The sequence below is a fragment of the Aedes aegypti genome, chromosome 1 (assembly GCF_002204515.2).
Source record: "Aedes aegypti strain LVP_AGWG chromosome 1, AaegL5.0 Primary Assembly, whole genome shotgun sequence".
Taxonomy (NCBI): domain Eukaryota; kingdom Metazoa; phylum Arthropoda; class Insecta; order Diptera; family Culicidae; genus Aedes; species Aedes aegypti.
The window spans coordinates 251,097,228-251,120,765 of NC_035107.1; the positions used below are offsets into that span (position 1 = coordinate 251,097,228).

General features: G+C 38.8%; 1 protein-coding gene across 3 annotated transcripts in view; it reads left to right on the top strand.

Moving 5' to 3' along the window:
• Positions 1-23,538, top strand: part of LOC5563715 (peripheral plasma membrane protein CASK) — a 706,277-nt gene that overhangs the window by 461,648 nt on the left and 221,091 nt on the right. For all 3 annotated transcript variants that reach the window (XM_021837537.1, XM_021837535.1, XM_021837536.1), the window contains 3 exons: positions 6,563-6,738; positions 17,517-17,639; positions 17,781-17,928. In XM_021837537.1, the coding sequence (XP_021693229.1) occupies positions 6,563-6,738; positions 17,517-17,639; positions 17,781-17,928 (447 nt within the window). The remainder of the gene's footprint in view (positions 1-6,562; positions 6,739-17,516; positions 17,640-17,780; positions 17,929-23,538) is intronic.

Sequence of the window (23,538 nt, forward strand, 5' to 3'; positions counted from 1 at the left end):
TTTGCTTTCATCTTTGGCCGTCGATGGCTGTTGGATCTATCCGGACCACGGTGCTCTCTAGACCGTTATATATCAAAAATTCTTCATCAAATCGATTCCCTCTAGTCGTTTGCTATGGTTAAGCTGGGAATTAAAAAAAGGACCTGTTTTGAAGTTACGTACGCTTAATGAAATACATTAACCAGATTTGTTTAATGCCGGATCAAATAGCACCTTTAGCAATTCCTCCAGAAATTGTGCCTGGAGTTCTTTCAGGGATTCCTCCAGAAAAATCTCTACAGGGATTCCTGTAACGAGTTTCTTGAAGAGTTCCAATAGGAACACCTCCAGTGATTTTCCCATAAAATCCTTTGGTGATACAGTCGACTCTCCACATCTCGATGTCCTACATCTCGATATCTCTCCCTATGTCGATGATTTCATAAGTCCCTTCAGTCTGCATACATTTTCACTCTCCATATCTCGATATCCTCCTTGTCTCGATATCTTCATATCTCGATGTGTTTCTGTTGATTTTTCGTTCTCAATTTTCTCTCTGCATGTCGATATGAACAATATCAAAGGTTACTAGACCAAAGTTTTAGGATTCAAAACAAATTAGCAGCGCAAAGTGACGTCTGTTTGTGTATTATTTTCTTGGCAACGGAGTGTTTTTCAATCTAGTATTCATCAAAAATTTGTTCTTTGTCTCGATCTCTCCCTATCTCGATGGTCCCTTCGATATCGAGATGTGGAGAGGCAACTGTATTTATTACGAGATTCCTCCAGAAATATCTCCAAGAATTAATCCATGAACATTTTCAGGGATGGATCCAGGCATTCCTCCAGTGATTCTTCCAGGTGATTTCTCAACAAATTCTTGCAGAGACTTCTTGAAGCATTCCTCCTGAAAAATATCTACAAGGATTTTTCCAGAGATGTCTCCGAGAAATTTCCAGGAATTCCTCCAGGGGTTACACTGGGACAATTTATTTTAGGATTACTCCAGTTATTTCTTCAGTAATTCCTTCGAGGATACTTTCAGGGTATATTCCAGGTAGTCCTCTCGATATTCTTCCAGGATTTATTCCGGAGATTTCTTCAGGGATTCTCCACGGATTACTCCAGATATTCTATCAAGAATTCCTGCAAGGACTCCCCCAGAATATTTTTCTACATGTAATAACTTCACGAATTCCTAAAGGTATTCCTCGAGAGTTTTCACCAACAATTCTCCTAGTGATAGTTTTATCAAAATCGCTACAGGAATTATTCAAAGGATTGTCTAGAGAATTGTTATGAGCCTCATACAAATATCTACGGGGATCTTTTCAAGATTTCCTCTAGAAATTTCTCCAGAGAATCCAACATCAATTCCTGCAGAATTCCATCAGAAATAGTCCCGAGAATTCTTACTTCAAGAACTTTTTCCAGAAACTCCTTCCCGAAAGGACTTTTTTTAGCAATCCGTAGACAAATTCCAGAAGAAACACTTGCAGGGATTCCATAAACATTCCCTAGAGAAACATCTGAATAAAAAGGATCTCCTGTAGAATTTTATGGAAGAATGCCTAGAAAAATTTCTGAGGAAATCTCTGGGAAAATTCCTGGAAAATTTCATGCCAGAGTTTTCGGAGGAATGCCTGGGTAACGCTCTGGAGGAATTCATGAAATAATCCCTAGAACAACTTTTGGATGAATTATAAAAAGGATTTTCTGGAGTAATCTCTGGAGAAATTCCTGAAGAAATTGCTGGAGAAATTTCAGAAAGATTACACGGGTAAATTGTTAAAGGAATCCTTGGAGCCACCTGTAGAGTCATCTTTGAAGAAATCCCTGGGGAAAATTCTCGGAGTATCTTCCAACAAATTTATGGCAAAATTACTGCAGAGGTTTTGCTCAATAAATTCTTCTAGAGATAGCTTTAGCAAAATCGCTACAGGAAGCACTTTAAGGATTTTTACTGCAACACAACTATTTTCACATATCCTCTAGGGATTTACCTAGAAGTTTATCCAGGAAATTGTTCTGGGCCTCAAAAATACCTTCGGAGATCTTTCCAAGCATTCCTCTAGAAATTCTTTTCGAGATTCTATCATGAATTCCCCAAGGAACATTTTCAGAAACAATCCCAAGAATTCTTCTAGAGATACCTTCAATATTTTTTTCCAGAGTCTCGTTCTATGAAAAAACTTTTGGAGAAATAAACACTTGGAAGGATCTCAGGAGCCATCCCTAGAGGAAACTATAAAAAATTTAAATCACTGGTTAAGTCTTTGGAAAAATCTTTGGAGAAATTCTTGCCGGAGTTTTTGTAGGAATACGCAGGAAAATTTCTGGAGGAACTCTTGAAAATAATCCCTTGAACAACTTTTGGAGAAACCATAAAAAGGTTTTTCTGGATTAATCTATGTGTAGAAATTCCTGAAAAAAAATGATGAAAAAATTTCAGAAAGATTACCTGGGTAAATTGCTGAAGGAATCCTTGAAGACATCTCTAGAGTCATCTTTGGAGAAATCCCTGGGGAAAATTCCTGGACAGGGTTCTTAAAGAGTTGATGTAGAGATTTTGCTTTAAAATTTTCTTTCAATTTTTTTTCTTGGAAAATCCCTGGAATAATCCTTAGACGAATTATCAAATTTATGGAGACAAACCTGTAAAAAGCTCTGGAAATCACCGGAGGAGGGGAAGAACTGGAAGAATTCTCTAGAGGAATACTCGGAGTAATGGAATGTACCTGTATCGGAACTGGTCTAAGAAATACGGTTGTAATTGAAAGCTCTTCCTAAGGGAACCTGTAGAATTTTCTTTGGAGAGATTTTGTGCAAAATTTTTTGAAGAATCCCTGGAGAAATAGATACTTTAAAGATTTGGAGAAAATTACGAATAATAAAACGACCTTCGCGGTGGCAATGCAAGTCGGGTCAACTAGTCGAAAATGAGATACCGGGAGTTTTTTTTTTGTAAAATTTCTCAATATTTTTTTGGAGAAACTATGAAGGGATCTGAAAGGAATTTTTAAGGGATAGTTTGAGAGAGTTACTGAACAATGCATAATTGGATGAGCATTTGAATTCCTTAACCAGTTCCTAAAAAATATAATAAATGTAATATAATATGTAACATCATAAATGAAAATTTGAAGGAATTGGTGGAGAAATTTTTGGAGACATTTCTTGAATTTACCCTCCTTGGTATTATTTTTGTTTTCGATCTAATTGTCATTTTTTTGTTATCAAAAATCGTTCTAAATACGTTTCGAGTAATTTTTTTTTGTTTTTGATGTTATAGTTTTTATTTTTGATCACCCCTATCCTTTTTCATTTTTTCATAAGGCCTTTTCTGATTACTGATTTTCGGCAATAATAAAAATTCATGTTTTTACAATACTTTTAAAAATATTAAGTCTGGAGGAACTCTTGGAGGAAATCTTGAAGAAACTCCTGGAGTAATTCCTGAAGGAACTAGTGGAAGAATTCTTGAATGAACTCCTGGAGGAATTTCTAAAGGAAGTCCTGGATGAATTCCTAAAGGAACTTGTAGAGGAATTCCCAAAGGAACTCCTGGAGGATTTCCTAAAAGAACCTCTGGAGAAATTCCTAAAAGAACTCTCGGAGGAATTGCTGGAGGCACTCCTTGGAAGAGTTGCTGAAAGAACTCCTGGACGAATTTCTGAATGAACTCTGAAGAAACTCTTGAAGGAATTCCCGAAGGACCTCCTGGAGGAATTCGTGAAAGAATTCCTGGTAGAATCGCTGAGGGCAATTCTGGAGGAACTCTTGGAGGAATTCTTGAAGGAACTCCAGGAGTCATTCCTGAATAAAATTCTAGAGGAATTCTTGAAGGAATTCATGAAGTTACTTCTGGTAGAATTCCTAAAGAAACTCCTGCAGGAATTACTGAAAAAAACTTCTGGATGAATTTCTTGAGAAACTGCTGGAGGAATTCCCGAAAAATTCCTGGAGGAATCCCTAAGAAACTTCTCTAATGGAACTCCTGGGGGAATTCCTAAAAAAGAATCTAGAAGAAACTCCTGAAGGAATTTCTGAAGGCACTTCTGGACGAACTCCTGAAATAACTCTGAAGAAACTCTTGGAGGAATTCCCGAAGGAACTCCTGGAGGAATCTCTGAAAGAACTCCTGGAGCAATTTCTGAAGGGACTCCTGGAATCGCTGGAGGCTCTCCTAGAGGAACTCTTGGAAGAATCGCAGAAGGCTCTCGTGGAGGAATTCCTGATGCTACTCCTGGAGGAATTTCCAAAGTAGCTCCTGGTGAAATTTATGTACTAACTCTTGGAGAAATTCCTGAAGAAACACCTGGAGGAATTCCTAAAGGAACTCCTGAAGGATTTCCTGATGGAACTTCTTAAGGAATTCCCACAGAATTCCTTGAGTAATCTTTAAGAAACTGCTGGGGGATTTTCTAAAGAAACTCCTGGAGGATTTTCAGGAACTCTTGGAGTAATTCCTGAAGGAACTCCTGGAGTATTTCCTCAAGTAACTCCTAGAGGAATTCCTAAACGAGCTCTTGGAGGATTTCCTGAAAGATCTTTTGGAGGAATTTCTAAAGGAACTTCTGGAGCAATTCTTGAAGGATTTTCAGGAGCTCCTGGAGGAATCCCTAAAGAATCGTTCAGGGTTGACCAGGCCCTACGTTGTGTAATTCTAGGTCCCGAAGGGGCAGACGAATAACGACGACTTTCTTCTACTATACTGATTTATTGCCCACCACCGAGAGGCAGTGCTCCTGCTCGGTGGGGGATACTACTCGTTACAGATAACAACTTACAAGTAACATTTCATACGAAACGAAGCCTCTTTTATACATGCGAGGTAGTACGGCAGAGTGTAACATCACAATACTGTATTGGTAACTCACAGAGAACTCACAACTACATATATATGACAGAGAATATGCTGCCAGCCGAGCAGCCACCGAAGAGTCCCAAATATCGTTGCCGACGATATTTTTTGACAGTCCGGTTATATCCTGGTTTGACCCCGGCACGGTAGCTTTGGTGTGAACGCTCACATATAAAAAACATGAAAGTTGTTCAAAACATAACCTTGTCGGGCCCCGGATGAGTTCCGGTACCGACCCGGCACGATGCAATGAGAATGGCTCTTTACATTTCCACGTACCGAGCTTCCTATTGCTAGTCCCTTTACAACGCTGTGGTCTTCGCCGATTGTCCCGGTTCGTATTCTCTCGTTGATTATCTGTTGCTTGTTTTTTTTTACGGCTGGCTTACAGGGCCTGACACCAACCCCCAAGATTTCCGGAGGACCATTCTCCCTAAATGTTCGGAGGGCCATATTACGCAGTTTAGCTTAGAGTCCTTCTCTGGCACTCGGACGATGATCAGCCGCCCCTAACATGGAGTACAGACGCTCTAGGCTTGCAGAAGCAAACCCCTCCCTTCTTTTCTGTCAGCATACGACCAAAGTTCCCACCGGGGTTGGTTACCCGATCTTCCCTAAGGTTACTCGTACCCCGGCCAGTACCACAAAAAGTTAGGGATAGGAGTTGCTGGGGAGGAGGCTAAGGATTGCACAGAGGGGTCTATTATACTTTCAGGTACGCGAGGTATCAACGGTACGCCACGTCCAGTATTGTCCAATCAAAAGCCATAGAAAACGACTGGTAATCACAGATTTGATAGTTATTTATGGTGATAATAACGGTCTGGGAGAACACCGTGTGGGTGGACCAGTTTCCGATGGTGTCTATTTTGCAGCCCATAATCGTCGTCTGGAGAAAAGTGCCGGTGTCCTCGTCGTCGGGGGTGTGAACCGCATTGGAAAACCGTGGGACGTCGTCCAGCAAATTCGGTGAAACAACATTTGTCTACAAATAGGGATTTGTAACGACGGAAATTCGTCCCACTGAGCAGACAGGGCTCCCGGCGGTGATTTATGTCTGTTCATTTACTCGGGATCAATTTTCCGGGCTGGCAAACAATTGGTCAGTCGGAAAACAGAATTCGAAAAACTAGGCCCCGTGATGAATGATGAGTTTCCTTCGTCAATACTTACGGCATGTAATCCTTTTTCATCCTATACGGTGGTCAACATTTTTTGTGAAAATATCGTGTAGTATTTTGTCTATAGGGAATTTGAAAAACTTGAAAAACTTTTTAATTGCAATGATAATCTCAAAAAGCCAAAGGATCTAAATCTGCAAATAGTTTGAAGACTATATACTTCATAATTATTTTTTGATAAACCCTCAAAAAATACAGAAATTTATTAAAAAAAAAACTGTACTTGACTGCGGCTAAACGCATGGCTAAGCAAAAATTACGTTGGCCCTCGTTATTTTTCAGTGTATGTGTAAGTGTGGTGCATCACCTGATCGAATGAATATTCTGTATATTGTAGTCATGATCAAAATTTATTGTAGTTCAATTGATATCTGGAACTTAAAAAAATGGAACTCGGATAAACGAATGCCGACCACTGTATTTGATCTTGGTTGGTTACCGCATCGCACACAAAATCGATACATTTACAAACAGAAGAAACAACTTTTCCACCCCCAAGACTGATGGGAGATTTCGTTTCGTTTCGCTTTCGTTGCAGGTCGCGTCGGATGTCCACACTACATCGCTCCAGAAGTGGTGACGAGACGGATCTACGGCAAGGCGTGCGATGTCTGGGGCGCCGGGGTGATGCTGCACGTGCTGCTGTCCGGTCGGTTGCCCTTTCAAGGCTCCGGCAAGCGACTGCAGGAAGCGATCGCCCGGGGAAGGGTGATGGTGAGTATATGGATGGATGGATGGATGCGGGATATTCGGTACCTACCTAGTGGGAGTGATTTTTCGTGTTTTTGCTTGAATGATGACGAGACAGGCGGAATGATAAATCATGGAGAAATGTGGATACTTTTCAGTGCAGCATAAAACTATCAAAGATAGAACAGATACGCAAAAGCAAATTACATACCTTCTTTCTATCTTACGTGTATTTTGATGATGCAATATACTGAAGTTTGCTTATACTTAGTATTTTGGCTAAGAAGTTTGGAGCTTACACAGAACGAAGGACAAGTTTTGAACACATACATTCAGGCATTCTTTTTCATAATGCTTACTTAGACTAAGGAAAATCCAAGTAAATCATTTATTCCATTTTTGATCTCTTCAGGTGACTTATAGTCACTTGAGAGACCTTTCAAGACAACTTTGAACAAACGTTCAGTTTTGTCGTCATAACTAAAAAAATTGTGCTTCTTCTCTTCAAGATGTTTGAGAAGAAGTTCGCGATCTTTAAGAGTTTCCGGCAAATCACGACAGTCTCCTTTTTGTGCGATTTGAAAGGAGACCATGATTCCCCTAATGGAGTTCAAGACCTCCTGCCTTAACACTCCAAATTCGGAACAACTGACCACGATAGACGGCATTCTTTGCTTCCTCACTTGAATCAAAGAGCATCGATTTGGTGTTCGGAAAATTGGTCTAAAGTATAGAACTGATTGCTCATTTGGATGCAACTAACATCATTAACCATTTCACCCTTGGAAGAAATACTTCGATGTACTGTACTGGGACCGTCGCGTGGTGTTTTCGAGCTGCGGATAAATCGCAGGTTTTCGGATCGGTTTGATCGAGTTCGGGCGCGAAAAGTATGTGAATCGCGAAAGTATGCTCGCTATTAGCGTAATGTGTACATGGATCGTGTCATTCTGTGGATTTGAGCCGATAAAAGAGAATTTAAAGTCATCCATTTGAAAACCCCTTAGTGCACGATTGTGTACGTATAATCGCTTGGATGTGGTTGTGCAGCAGTGCACAGTGAACACAGAGCAAAACACAAGTTGAACTGCTGCTTGTTGGTGTTTTTGCTAGAAGTGTATAGCAAAAAATCCGTTCGAATTCACATTCATTCTGCAGCAAAACGCCACGGTCACGATGGTTTGCTGTTCGTATCAAGATTATTGCCAACCGTCGATGCTCCGCTAGTGTCCGTATCACAAACTAACATGGAACAATAAGTGAAATTTTGCCATAGTCGTCTAATGCTGTGCTAAAAACGTCACCATGTCCGACTCGTGCTATGTATGTGGCCGTAAAAATTCTCCGACATCCGGAAAACGGAAGAAGAGTTCAAAAAAGACCAACTCTGAAAATGTAAACTGGATTTGTTGCGATAGTTGTGCCAAATGGTGTCACACTAGTTGTGTGCGTATCAATGAAGTGATTTTACCAGCCTTAGCACATTTCTGGCTTTTTCTGTGCTGACTGTAGCATTAGACTGAAGCAAATTTTGAAGTTTTTGCTCCCCTATACTTAAACGGTGTCAATTATGATGAAAATTATGATTCTCCCAAAATTTGAAGTGATTTGGAAGAAATTTGGTTGTGCACAGGCCATTTGAAGCTTCTATGTAAATTACTATGGGGAAGACAAGCCTTTTGTGTTCAGTCCTCTAATTGCTCGTAATATTGCTGTGTGCGTTTGAAATGCAAATAGCAAATGCGGGAACACCAAATGCGGTAAGATTTTTAACTAGGAAGGCGAAGTCAAAATTTGATTTTCTTTGCTTGGTTGGCGGTGATATGCATCATGGTTGCATCCTTTGGCTACTTTGTGTTCCTGAAATTCCGAATGATCTTCGGGCTGATTCGTATTGTGGGCAGTGCTCGACAGAGTTCTGAACGCCACAAATATAGCATATCCGTTTGAAAGGACCACGTCCCGCCATGTTATGCGAAAACCGTGTATGCCCGGTTCTCAAACGGGAGATGACTCGTTGATCGTGGAGAAACGGACAATCGGCCCAATTTTCGGTTGAGATTTTGATTTTTCGTATGTGTGGAGCGTAGGACTGAGCCCATTCAGTACCCCATACGGTCTTGAAGGTTTTCGAAATCCATCTTTTGACGTCATCGAAGGGAACCGTTTCTTCGAAACGTGGAGAAGAATGGCCAGTACCGGCAAGGTTATCGACAGCTACATTTCCGGGTATCCCACAATGTCCGGGGATCCATGCGTAGGTTGTGTTCGACAAAGCATTTTCCAGCGTCTCCTGAATTCATGGATGTGTAGGCCTTTCGGATTGCAAGGCAGCAACAACGCTTGCTGAATCTGTAAGGATTACTACTGGCCGGTCGGATGGTATGGTGGCTAGCGTTGGGCGATTTTGAATCGATGTTCCGAAAATCGATGTTTTCATTCCGATTAATCGATTTTTTGATTCGATGTTTGGGGCATTTTAAATTGAGTGAATCGATTTTCTTCATTCGATTTTTTGATTCGATTCAGTGTGTTGAAATTGATACATATTTCTTGATTAGTGCATGAAACTGAAACAAAATTTTGAACTTGCCTTGAAGTATTAAATTTGTTTTATTGTATTTCAGAACTTATTTAATTTTGAGATGTTAAAATTGAATGCAAATGCATTAGGCCTCATTTCAATTTTATTTCGATTCGAATCGATTCAAAAACATCGATTCAAAGGATTCGATCAAATCGGTGAATCGATTTGGCAGGTCAAATGTGAATCGATTCAGTAACATCGATGTTATAGAAAAATTTGCCCAACGCTAATGGTGGCTGCTGTGAAAATAGCAGCGGCTTCCGCGGAGAAAACGGAGCATATAGGAGGTAGACTGAGGCTTAGTGAAATTTCGGGGGCCGAGACTCCCAGGCCGACGCCGAGATTAGAGAGTGACCCATCGGTGTAGCGTTTTTCGTGTTTAGGATACTTGGTATGTAGCCAGTCGAGGACGGTAGCCCTAAGGACCGATGAATTATCGCCTGCGCGAAACTGATTTGCAATCGTGTTGTCAATGTTTGGTTTCGATGAGTGCCAACAAATGTCTCCGTACCAATGAGCCTTGGCCACTGGGGGGAGCTCAATTTCGGTGGTTAGATGGACACACGTGACATCTAACGCTTTTCGATGCAGACATCTCGAAGCCAACTGCAGAAGCCCACTTGTATACCGCGTTGACAGCTGCTTGGGTTTTGATTCTGACACGAACTGGTGTTTTCCCGCAAACGACAAGCAGAAAATCGTCAGCGTATACAAATACGTATATGCCACCGGGAAGGTAACTAAATACTCCGTTCATTGCCACCATAAATAAGGTGACGGCTATCACACTGCTGTTTTGCTGTAGAACATAGTAGCCTGGATTACTTTGATCTACTCTACCCGCCAGGAGCACCACCGTTGCCTGCCGAGCAGTTGGATCAGCTTGCAAAATGGAAACCTAGTTTATGTATAGCAAATTGTCCCTAAGTCCTATCAAAACGTAGTCTTTAGCAAAGTTGTAGCTGAAAGTGGAATCCTTTCAGCTACAACTTTGCTAAAGAGGTTGTTCACTTTTCCATAAAATATTATGTCGAAGAGATAGAGGCCTGAACACAAAAAGTTGGCGTTTCCCATAAAAATCTCCTTAAAAACTTCAATTGCCTTGTGCACTGTCAAATTTCTTCCGAATCATTTCAAACTTTGGGAGGATGCTATTTACCATAATATACAGTCGACTCTCCATAACTCGATATTCAAGGGTCCATCGACTTATAGAATTATCGAGTTATAGAATATACTGACGTAAAAAAACCCCAAAATCAAAGGAACAAATTTTTGTATTTTCAATATATATTCGATTACTTCTGCAAGAAAGCAATATTATGTTGTTGATTGTATTTGATGCACCATCATTTAAACACTTTTTTCGAAATGCTTTATTTTGATTGACAATATTTTTTTTTTATTTCATGTTTTTCAACTTTTTTTACAGCTTGCAAGTATGTATTCACCTCCATACAAGAATTAGCCCTAGTTTCCCCGAATAAGAAGGATTTTTAAATTGATATCGAGTTATGGAGAGAAATTTAACTCTCACGTGACATCGACTAGAGGAGATATCGAGTTATAGAAATATCGACTTATAGAAATATCGACTTATGGAGAGCAAGATGTATGGAAATTTGAAGGGACCGAAAAATCCATCGACTTATAGAGTATATCGAGTTATAGAATATCGAGTTGTGGAGAGTCGACTGTAAAACGTTTAAGCGTAGGGGAGCCAACATTTCGAAATTTGCATCACTCTACTGTAACATCATCGGAAATATTATTCCAAAGCAGCCTTCGTCTCAAACTTCACCTGCTTCGCCTTCTGAAGATCTCAAGCAAATCACCAACCTCATCGATGATCTAACATCGAAGATAGAAAAGCTGCAAACTGAACTCGACTCACTGCGATCGAAAAACAGAAAATGCAGTAGCGTAGCTAGGGGGGTGCGGTGGGTGCGGCCCGCACCGGGCCCCGAGCTGCTAGGGGCCCCAAAATCGCGATAAAAATTTATCATAGAAACAACAATTTTAAATGGCTTATAGAAAACATCCTAAGACTCTAAGATCAAATTGGACATGGTAAGAATACGTTTTGAAAGAGTCCTAAATCGGTGATACACAGGGGTCCCTTGATTATTCATTAATTTTAGTCATTCAACTGGGCTAGATTTAAAGTTGGCCTAGGGCCCCATCGAGACCATGGTCTGGGGCCCCCTCATTTTAGGGACTTTTAGAAAAAATAGTTTTGTAAGTAATTTTAATTCAAATTGATGTTGACTCCTTATCGGTAATTGGGGCCTTGAGATAGACTCATGTTCAAATGTTAAAGATGTAGAGTCTGAACTACGGACTTGGATTGATAATTGCTTTTTTCATGTATGGGGAGATCCTTTAGTACCGGACAGCACCCAATACCGGACAAAGTCGAAATATTGAGAAATAATGATCCAACCAAGATGGTGTATTAGAAGAAAAGAAAGCTATTACGGAGAATAATGTTTGCGTAGAATAACACATCCTTGAAATATGCACACTTTTATTTTTTGAAAAAGTAGAGATGTTTGAAAATTGTTCAAAAATTGACGTATCGCCATAAATTTTAGCCTAATTAGTAATTAATTAAAAAATGGAAAAAAGTTTGAATCACGCAAGCATGATCGAATACATTCATAATTCGAAAGTAAGAATATATTTTTCACCATATTTAAACTAAATTTGGACAAACTACAATTTTGGTCAAACACCTTCAGTCCCCCAGTTTCAAACAGCTTGATTTGTTATATGCTATCTTTGTAATTTTTGCATCAGTGTCTCAAAATAAGTTCATTTTTTATGGATTCCGTAGATCATGATATCGAACAAACAATAAAAATAAGAAGATTGAACTTTCATATCTACATCGTAATATGTGATATTTTTTCTCATATGGTCGGCGTTAAGTCAGAGTGGACCAAGTGACATTTTTCATATTTTGAGAAAAATGGGTTTAAAGTCTAACGCTCTGTAATTTTTGAACTCGTTCAAATTTTGGTTCAATATTTCTACACATCTTTGTGTTACTTCCAAACAATTTAATGGGAAGTGATAATCAGAAAAAATCATAATCAAAACCTCTGATAGATTGTATTTGGTCCACTCTGACTGAACTAAAGACCACCGTTTAGTGAGTTGGTTCACTCTGACTGAACAATTTCTAGGAAAATAACAATCATTCATTGCTTTCTTGGTCAAACTGTGCGCATATCTCTAAGATAAGCAAATTATCAAGACACTTCGACACCAGTTCAGTTTATTGCTCTTCAACATTTGGTCCGCTCTGTCTGCACAGAAATTGTTGCAATTTCTGACCACCCATCCAATTATGGCCAATGTTCAAAAATCAAAATCAAATGCATAGAATTAAGTAATATTTATGAATTTCTATTGATGGAGAAGTAAAAGAATCATTCGATGTCGAAAAAATCTGACAAATTTCTTGAAATGTTTTTCGTTTACTCGCATTCCTCAGCGCGTCATCATTTTTGCTATTATGGTAATAAGCACTTGATCCACTCTGACTGCACACTTTTATCTATTTTTATCGACCATTTAAAGTAAATTTGTTACATATCTCTCGCAGTTTGCAGCATTCATCAAATCTGGTCAAAGTGAAACGGAGGTAAGGTAATTTCGCATCCAATGGGAAAATAATTCAATTTTCCCATGTTTTGTACTTGGTCCCCTCTGACTTAACGCCGACCATATATGAAAGAGATTTTTGATGGTCCTCTTGCAAACTAAGTAAAACTCAAATTGTTCTTGTAAATGTTGCAAATGCATTGAATTGGTTATGAAATACTATTCCTGCAGTAAAAATATTGATAATGTACAAATTTACAGAAATCGAGCCATTTCCAGATTGTGTCCGGTATTGGACGAAAAACCGTGTTAATAAACCTAGTAACCAAGCGGAAGTAGATTGCTAAGTAATTTCAAATATGTTATTGGTTACTTACCATGTTGAAACATGGTAAAATTGAGTTAAAATCACAAAGAATGATGACAAAAAGTTGCGCCTGTTTATTCAAGAGCAAATTTTTGTTATTATAACTCTGAAATCACCTAAGTCATTCAGTTATTCACCTTCGCTCGGGTAATAATCTATATGGCGTTTCTGTGAGGAAAACTCTTCTTTTTCTTGAATCTTTCTTAATAAATTTCAGCAAAGATTCTGATTTTTTTCAAACCGCAATCTAGATTTTGTTTCAAGGATTTTTAAAGAATTTCTACAAGAAATATTCCAGAAACAAGCATGGTTGAACCAAGAATCCCTCTGAGGAGACCTCCAAACATATTTCCCCAAATGGTACGCCAAGAAATCCTTTCATGAGTTTTCCTTACTATTTCTTTACAAACAACTTCAGAGATTCACCTATAATTTTTTGTTGTTTAAAATATACCCCTTGAGAGTTTCTTTAGAATCTCTCACTTGTATTTTTTTTAGTAGTTTGCGATGATTCCTCAGACCATTGGCAATCCTTTTAGGTTCCCTTTTTTTCAGGCAGTCCTTCTTGAATTCGTCCTGAAATTAATTCAGGCATTGCTAGGAGCAGTTTTTCAAGCGGTGTATACAGTAATTTCTTCAGATTCTTCGAGGTGATTCCATCCGATTCGTTTCCAGAAAACCGCTTAGTATTCATGCATGAGTTTTTTTTTTACAGGCATTGCAAGGAGTTTTGCAAAAAAAAAAACATATTCCAAGAAATTAGGAAATTCCACCAGAGTTTCAAAAGTATACTTTTACTTCCAAGCGAGTTTTATTTCATAGTTCCTTCCAAAATTTGACCGACAATTTTTCTTATAATACCTCTATGAGTTTCGCTGGGGATACCTCATAAAATAAAATCAACTATTCATTCAAACATTTTATCTTTATTTACAGGTAAAATTGCATAAAAACACAACAATGTTTTTTTTCAGAAAATTTGAATTTCAGGAATTCATCGGGCGAAATGACCTGAAATTTGGCATTGAATTATTTCAACATTATTTAATGACTTTTCTAAGAGTACAACGAGAAATTACTAGCAAACTTCTATTAATTTTTCAAGGTATTCTAGTCATATGAAAATTTTAGAAAAAGTTGATTCACATATTTTGTTCTTGTATTACACAAAATATCGCTCCAGAAATTACCCTACGACGGAAATCCTGGTTACGCCCTTATATGAGTCAGCTCTTGCCGGCTGAATGTAAATCGTTTTCAAGAAAATATTGAAGGTACATGCTAATTTAAAACTAATATGTATGTTTAATTTCATTAACTACAGGTTTTTCAGCACAGGGACTATGCATTAGTAGTGTGTGGGGCGAGATGACAGCAGTGTGTTTGTGTCGTCTCGGCCCGATCGTTGCTCACCGATCAATCAGTCATAGTGCAGTGGATTACAAAGGAAGACGTGTATTTCCTAAACGGTTGTCTGCGTGATGGGTGATTTCCCAGTTACAGTTACATAAGTAGAGAAATTCTACTTTAACTTATTTTGCAGCTAATTTTTACGATACTACGGCGGTGCATTCCTCTCTTTTGGGGGCCCCTAAAATTATCTCCGCACCGGGCCCCGAAAATTCTAGCTACGCCACTGAGAAAATGTATCGATAGTCTTCAAAGTCGTCTACAAGAAGTTAGTGGAGCAGAAGAACGACAAGCTTTGCAGCAGAAAGTTTTGGATGATGTAGGGCGTAAATTCGAAATAATCGAATCCGGTGCCAAACTCGCCCAAACATGCTCCCAAAGTGTGAACAACTTCAGAATAGTAGTCAACAAAATCCCATATCGGATCGGAGAGAATGTCACGGGCTTTAGAGCTTAAGAGCTCTGTGGTTTCCTCGGCATCCCCAATTTGATGCCGCACGTTGTTAAATGCTTCCGATTACCTGTCAAACCTTCCAAGTGGTCTGATCGGTCCTTAACCCCTACTTTTATCATCATTATTTGTGACCGCGAGGCACGCGACACAGTTCTACGTCAGTACTTCAAAAAATACAACGACGTTAAACTACGCCGGATCCTTCCCGATTTGCTGCTGGACTACCGGTTCACACTCAACGAAGTACTCCCCGTCGCAACAATCCGGATAAAATTTTGCTGGCGCAGATCTACCATCATCTGGACAACTCCAACCCTTACCTCATGGCCTCATATCAATCAGGCCACAGACGCGGTTATATCATAGCACCACAACTGCACTGGCAGAAGTAACACATAATATCTATGGTAATCTTGTCAATCACCACTGCACAGTGATGGTGTTGGTTGATTTCTCGTTAGCCTTCCACTTCGTTAAGCATCGACTCATCCTGAGGAAACTTTGCCAAGAATTCGGGTTTTCTCCAGCGGCCTGCGAGTTGATCTCGTCATTTTTGATTCAGCGGAGTCAAGTAGTAAAGCATGGGGATACTTCTACAGAAATGCGCTCTTCTTTGAGCGCCCTGCTATTCAGCCTGTGCATCAATTGCCTGCCGAATGATCTCAACTGCAAATACCAATTCTATGCTGATGACCTCCACACACCAAAAAAATCTTAGATTTACACGTAACGTAATATTAGACTCAATCATGCAAAGCAATTTCTCATGTATTATTCAATGATACAACTTATAAACACATCTATTATATACAACATTGTTACCAAAATCCTTAACATTGAACGCGAAACGTCTTCTCTCGAAGAATGTTGCATGCAAAACGGCACGGTTTACATAATTTTCACGCTGAAAATTCAATCATTTATAATGCACATGGAATGACAAGCCGTCGATCCATCCATGTGCATTATTTTTGACAGAATATTCATCGTAGAATCATGTAAACCAAGAATTCTTGTTTGCAATTTCACTTTCAAGATGCAAGAAAGCATGCAACATTGGCGAATGTTGGATGGAAGATCATGAAATGTTTCAGTTTCACTCAAGTTTGCAAGCATTATCGAATGCAATGAGACAGTTTACATTAATTATCGTTGAATGTTCAGTTGCAACTCGTTTTACATGATTATCATAAAGAATTACGTGCCATGTAAATTTGAGATTTTTTTTTGCTGTGCACAGCAAATAACCACTCAACTGGACACATCAAGTCAACGATGTAGTGAAAAAGGTATATGGCACCCTACAGACATTTCGTCGTTTTCGGAGTGTACTATCTCTACCCATAAAAAACTTGTCCAATCTGTATACGTTCTGCGACGTGGTATACTACCCAGTATTAGCGGATACGCTAAAAGACCAATTACACCGAAGCTTCGAATCAGCCGTACAATTCATCTACAATCTCCGCCGACGTGACACCACAGCTGACATTCGTCATACGATTATAGGCAGAAATCTTCTAGACAATTATAGACAACGTATTTGGTGCTTCCTACGGCGCGGATACCTTCGAGAGCTACCCCAATACTTACTACAACACCTCCAACCAGGAATAAACAACCGAGCACGCTCCTTCGTTTTGCCACACCATACGACGGCCAGTAGGAAAAGTGTGCTTATCAGCGGAGCTTCAACATGGAATCATTTGCCTTCAGCCCTTAGGGAACAATCGACGCTTGCAGCGTTTAAGAGAGGCTTTATGTAGATTCATGGAACAATAATTCTTACCTGTAATTGTACTGATTCCCTTTTAAATTCTCTAGACAACACCTTTTTTTCTGATCACTTTGAATTTTCCTGTAAACCTTTGCGTGACCTGATCAAAAGTTTTTAGGCTTACTTTGATGAATGAATAGAAATACAAAATTACAAAAAAGCGCGCATTTTGGAGAAACGTCTTTTATTTTAAAATGTTACATTTGTCACTTGATACCTGGTTTTCTGTACCTTTGAAGTTAGGGAAAATACCTAAATACATTTTTGAGGGACTCCTCAAAACATTGCAGCATTTCTGTCAAATTTTCTGGAGTTTTTGACAGAATAAGAATAAGAAGTGTTTTTGTCACACACTAATATACGCTGGTTTCATATTTCGCTGCAAATTGAACTGAAAAGGTAATTACCTATTTAATCACTCTTTGGTATTGTTCTGACGATTCTTCTAAACATATATATTCTTAATATTCTAAGAAAAGTATCTGATATTGCTTTACATGAGAAAAACTGTGCATATTTATGTCAATGTCAAATTTTGATCGTGTCAAAAACATTCAACCCTAGTCTCCGTCACTTTTCAATATTCAACCTCTTCCAGCTCGACACACCGGAATGGAAGCACGTCTCTTCAACGGGCAAGGACCTGGTGCTGAAAATGCTCTCCCCAAATCCAATTAATAGGCCAACCATCTCGGAAATCCTCGAGCATCCTTGGATAAGGGTAAGTTACACTCCCATCTGATCGACCGTTTGACCCACCAGAAGTGACCCATATGGCGAACCCAATTTTAATGATTCTTATTTTCTTTGCCCAAATCACCATCATTGCTGGTTTACATCATCTTCGAACACAATCGAAAAGGACCGTGACAAACTCCAGCGGAACCATCTTGGGGACACGGTGGAAGAGCTGAAGCGCTACAATGCCCGCCGCAAGCTGAAAGGGGCAGTGCAAGCAGTCGCCGGTGGGGTCGCCCTGGATCCCCTCTGCTGTGCCGATACCGACTCAAGTAAGTTTCGAGTTTTTTTTTTCTGGTTATCATTTTGTGTTGTTGTGGAGTGTGTCGCATACTTCCGTTTGAGGATGTGCAAATCGATTATTTCAGTGCAATCGATATAATCGATTTATTTTGAATTTTTGCTAAAGCAAATTTTAAGGAAGTTGGACTTTATCACATTATGATCAGAATGACTTTCAAACGCAGTTCTCAATTTAAGAGGAATTAATTGCACAGTTAATTAATTGTTTATTCTAGGTTTTGAAGTTTTGAATGAATAAGTGAATCCATGAATTAATTAACTGTGTAATTAATATGAGTAACGGTCTCTCTACCGTAATCGATCGGCCGAGATCCGATTTCGTCGGACGACGATCACGCACTAAATTTACTGACCTATAAGTGATCGGTAGGTAGCGCTGGTTACGATGCCGATGTCTAAAAATAACACTCTCTCGCTTTGATGTCTACATGTACACGACGATGTATGTGTCAAATGTAGGGAGTCGATGCCGGTTATGGACCCTTTGTGTATTATGGACCCCCTACATAAAAACATAAAATTAACACTCAAAGCAACCTTATTCCTATGAATATCCAACCGGGGAACTTCGATTGCATTGTTTGTCAGCAGTTTCAGGCAAAATATTTGGTTTGAGATGCATAAATACAGATATTGGAACAGTTTTGTAAATGAAATCACACAAGAGGGTCCATAATACGCATTTCCAGGTGGGTCCATAATAGGCACGTCGGCAGCGAGCTGGATTACATGGGAATCAAATGGAGGGTCCATAATAGGAAACGTCAAATTTGTAAACATTCCTATTATGGACCCCGGGAGGGTCCATAATAGGCATTCCGACAACGATTTTCCAAATGCATATTTTGCTGGAAAAATCGAATGATTTTGTATGTTTCATAGGCGTACTATGAAGTAAAGACATTGAGCTTGTTTTTAGACTCCACAAAACGTATATCCGTCTGAGATATCATTGCGGAAAAGCGTCGAGAATGAATTTCAGCTACTAAGGGGTCCTAGTAATGAAATCCTACATCTCATACATCCGAAGGAAGTTTAGACTGCGAAATGATAATACCATGTGTTTTGGGATAATCGATGTTAGTTGAAGCGCCTATCTAGCGAATAGGAAGTCGTGGGTTCGACCCCTACCGGAGCTCGTGGTTTATTTTGGCAGTTTCAATTTGTCAGGCTTTGGAAAATTTAACGATCATTGACACACGAGCCAAAATTTCAGCCCATTTATCCGCCTGCATTCATACCACACGCATGACATTTATCGTTCGTGGAGATAACGATCCATGAACGAAAACAAGACAGACACACACCACCCACTGTTTGGCCCCGATCACTGTGTGTCAACACTTGTAACATTCGCTGACCTACACTCATTCTGATCAAGAAACAGAGGCGAATATTTTTTTATTTTCTGTGCTATGTTTGCAACCAAAGGGGTGTTCAATGGTCCAACAAATTCTAATAAAGTTGTTAAAGGCTGCATTACCAGAAAATATGAAAATTATTACCAATTTTCTGCAAAACATATATCACCCAAATGGCTCGATACTATTGCAGTCTGGGAGAGTTGCTGCTCTTGAACGCTCTCGTGTCACGTAGCAAACGAGAGAGTGAATGTTTATATTCGTAGGGCTCTCCGAATGTGATATGCCATGAATTGCTATGGTTCGCGAACTGTAACACTCTCCGAATATGGTTCTCGGCTTATTCTGATCGAAATCCAAACACTGCAATTTGTACATTTGACGTGTTTGCCGTGTACGTGTCAACTTCAAAACCTTACAACAGTACTGTTTTGCGTTTACATAAAATCTCACATAAAAATACGCAGTTTGTAATGTCCTTAAGCTTAGTAATTTGTTCAGAAGACTTGATTGTAAAGCTAGCTGTAATCTTTGGCATTTCCATTTACTTCGATGATGAAAGCATGTTGCGAATAAAGCGCAAATGTCTTTCAACTGACCTCACCTGTTCTCCCTGGTGGAATGTTAGCTCTCAGCTTGACGACCTCTATTACACAAGGGGAGCACAACATAAGAGATTTCAGCTGACTTCCCGATATCGTCATCCTCCATGCTCAAAGACGCTGTCATCAATATCTTGAAGGTCCCTCTCTTACCGCGGCACAGCCGCATACCGGTGCACAACTATTCAGAATCATAAAAACCGATCGGAAAACTTTCGGTAGAAAGTCACGCTCGTACTTTTTTTTCTTAAGATTCTCTCGAGAGTGTATTAAGAAGCATTATGGTCGGTCTTAAAGTGAACTTAATAGCCGCCCGAAGGGTTTGCCTTTCTTGTCGACGGTTTTTCCGCTTTCATGTATGTGAGGACCGGAATCGGCAGCGAACGCCACAATGGACGGGTACCATATTGAGAAGGGGCCAAAAATGAATCCTTGATTGATATTTTACTAAAATTAAAGATTGAAAAACAAATCGCGTCATACCGCCGCCAATAATAAATAATATCCTTGGATGTTACAAAAAACGTTTAATGAATGAATGAATTTTCTTTATTAACGAGACTTTCAGCCCTTGGCTGGTTAGAAAAAAAAAAACGTTTAATTTTTTCGCAGAAAATTGCTAGTTTTGAAATTGAAGCTGTCTGAGAAATTCCATATTATTATATTCAATCAAAAAATGTTTATCCACACTTTATACACTTTTTTAAATAGCGACGTTTGTATTTTGTATCAAATTTGTTTGTCTTCTTAACAAAATCATCAGTTCAAAAAAGTTACGAAGTGTGTGAATAGTCCCTTCTAAAATAAGAAACACCAAAACGAATATTAGGATTATACGTTTCTTCAATATAAACGCGAAAATAAGTTTTGGTCAAACTTTTTTCGACCATTGTGAAACGACGGCAGTCATCCGTGTTGGCGTCATCGTCTTCGTCGTCGTCGTCGCCGTCGCCGGTGGAGATTATTTTTATCCATTTCCCACTCAAAGTTTCACCGATCGGCACCGTCACACGACGCCCGCCACGGGTGGGGATAATGGACAGCGGGGAAATCGCACCACAACAAAAGCTTTTATTACCATTTTGTGGCACTTGTTGCAAACTTTTATTCAGCCACTCGTCGTCGTCCCACTACCACCTTATTAGAAATATATCTCGGCAGTGTTGCCAGAGTCTTTCATTTTGTCACTGTTACATTTTTTCGAATTTGATTTCCTAGGAACCTCTTCATCGAATGCGACATAAGGTCGGAAATGACGAGTTTAGCAGGAAATTCTTCTTAAACAAATAAGATTTTTAACCTTTCGTACCATTTTTTATTTCTCAACCTTATGTCGTTTCGACCGTTTGTCTTTCGATTAGCTGACTTTTGATCGTATTTCAACCTTTTGTCATAGATTCCGGTACATGTGAATAGCTTAAGGGAAATTATACGCATTTTAATTGAAAAAAAAAAACCTCAAAATTATTAACCATGACATCACAGTCCCTGCTCCTTCTTTCGGCCATGTTTGCGCTTGGCTTGGCATAAAACCGCGTACCGAGAATCATGCAAGGCTTCATTTTTGTGCTTCTACTCGGAATGCCCGGTAGCCATTGTGATGGCTTTTTGATTTCGGTTTTTAGGACTCTGCTGGGTGGACCATTACCGACGGCAACGGTATTATGATTCCGGTGTTTCCTCTATGTATATATTTTTTGTTCTTCTTATTTCCAAGAAGCGACAAAGCTTCAATTTTGTTCGATATGATGCGTCTTTGGGGACACTTCATCAGACGATGGTCGATGACGTTGGATCGTTTCTTGGGGAATTTTCTGAATTATACGAGGTAGAGTCAATGTAAATGAGGAAATGTTGGTGTAAGAAGGATATCCCTGAAACTTTGATATTATTTTAATCAATCCTATAAAATCTGAGTATTCATATTCCTTAAGAAGATTCCTGAACAGTTTTGTGTTACTGGTCGAAAATGATTTTTAACATTTTCACCAAAGAACTCCGTTTACATTATGAGAAGAATATTAATTTGGATATTTGGATGAAATTAAGTCTTATTATTACATTAAAACGTTGTTTAAATGAAGTCGGCTGACTCCAATTCATATGTTGTAGTGTGGTGTGTGCATTAGGACGAATAGACTGACCATTATTTTTCATTATTTATTGTTAAATGAAAAGCAATGAATATCATAATAGGTTACATTATTGTTTGTCTACTGAAGCGAGGATATGTGAAAATCAACAGTTAGTTTAGTGTAAGAATTGAATTTTTTTAAAATTTGTAAGCAAGGCCTCCAGTTTTAAAACTTTATATATAATAACATGTTTCGAATGAATATTACAAATCAAAAATGTATTTGGATCAGCCCTCAGGCAATCGAATTCTGTTCACCGATAAATATTTTGAATACAGTCCGAAAAATAATCGGTATAAGACGATCACCTAAACACAAACAGAAGTAAAGGCGGTCGCAATCATCTCGATTTTCACAAATTTCGTAGTTTGTCTAGATTTGTATTGATTTTATTTGTTTGTGATTTTGTCTCATATCACCGCACATCAAATCATAGTAAATTTCAATGTTTACTAGGGAATATTTATTATTTGTATAATCCAGTAAAAAGAGAAACCAGCAAAAAACCTTTCAATTCTTCCAAAGATATAACGAGGATTATCCTTTGTGATTCCTTTACAAACTTTCAAATACAGTCAAACCTGAGTGGACATCGGAAGGGACCATCGGCTCATGGAAATATCGATTCATAGAACTCTGTTTGAAAGGACCATCAGAGCAACCATGAAATTTTGTGTCTAGTTTGTTTCATAAAACATCGACTCATGAAGGTTTCGCTGTATTCAACCTTGTACATTGAACAGATTCCTCTAAGGAATCCCACAGAGTTTCCTTCAAAAAATATTTCCGTACTTTTTCATTGAATTCTCCAAGACCCACGGACAAACATTCCAGAGATAAGTAGTAATTATTCAAAATTTGAGCTTTTTCTTCAAGTTTCCTCTTAGATTCCTTTATCAAATCTTCGGAAATTTTTCAAAAATTGCTTGAACAATTCATGGGTAAAAATATCAAAGACTTCCCGCGAAAAAAAAAACAGATTCCTCCAGGAGTTTTTAGTGGAATTCGTTCAACTGTTTTTTTAGTTCCGCGAAAACACTTTAAAATTTCCCAGCAATTTGATCAGGGATTTCTTTAGAGAATTATTAAAGATAGAAATATCATTATTTCACTGGGATGACGCCCTACGATACTTCCGAAAAAATAATCAGAGTATCAATCAAGTATTTTACCAGAGATTTTTCTCCTTCAACACCAGTAGCGATTTTTCTGGGGATTTTTATGAAATTTTCCAATAGAACTACTAAAGGATTTTTCAATTCATTTTTAAACTCCCCAAGAAACAAATCCAGAAATTCCATTAGATATTGTACTTAATCCCGAAATTCTTACATGAATGACATCCAGAATTCATTCTCCATTATTTGTTCAAACACTACTCCAAGAATACCTTGAAAATTTTCTCAGGTATTTCTTTAAAATGACTCTACGAATCCGTCCATATCCATCTCCAACTCATATCAGATTTTTAGAGTAACACA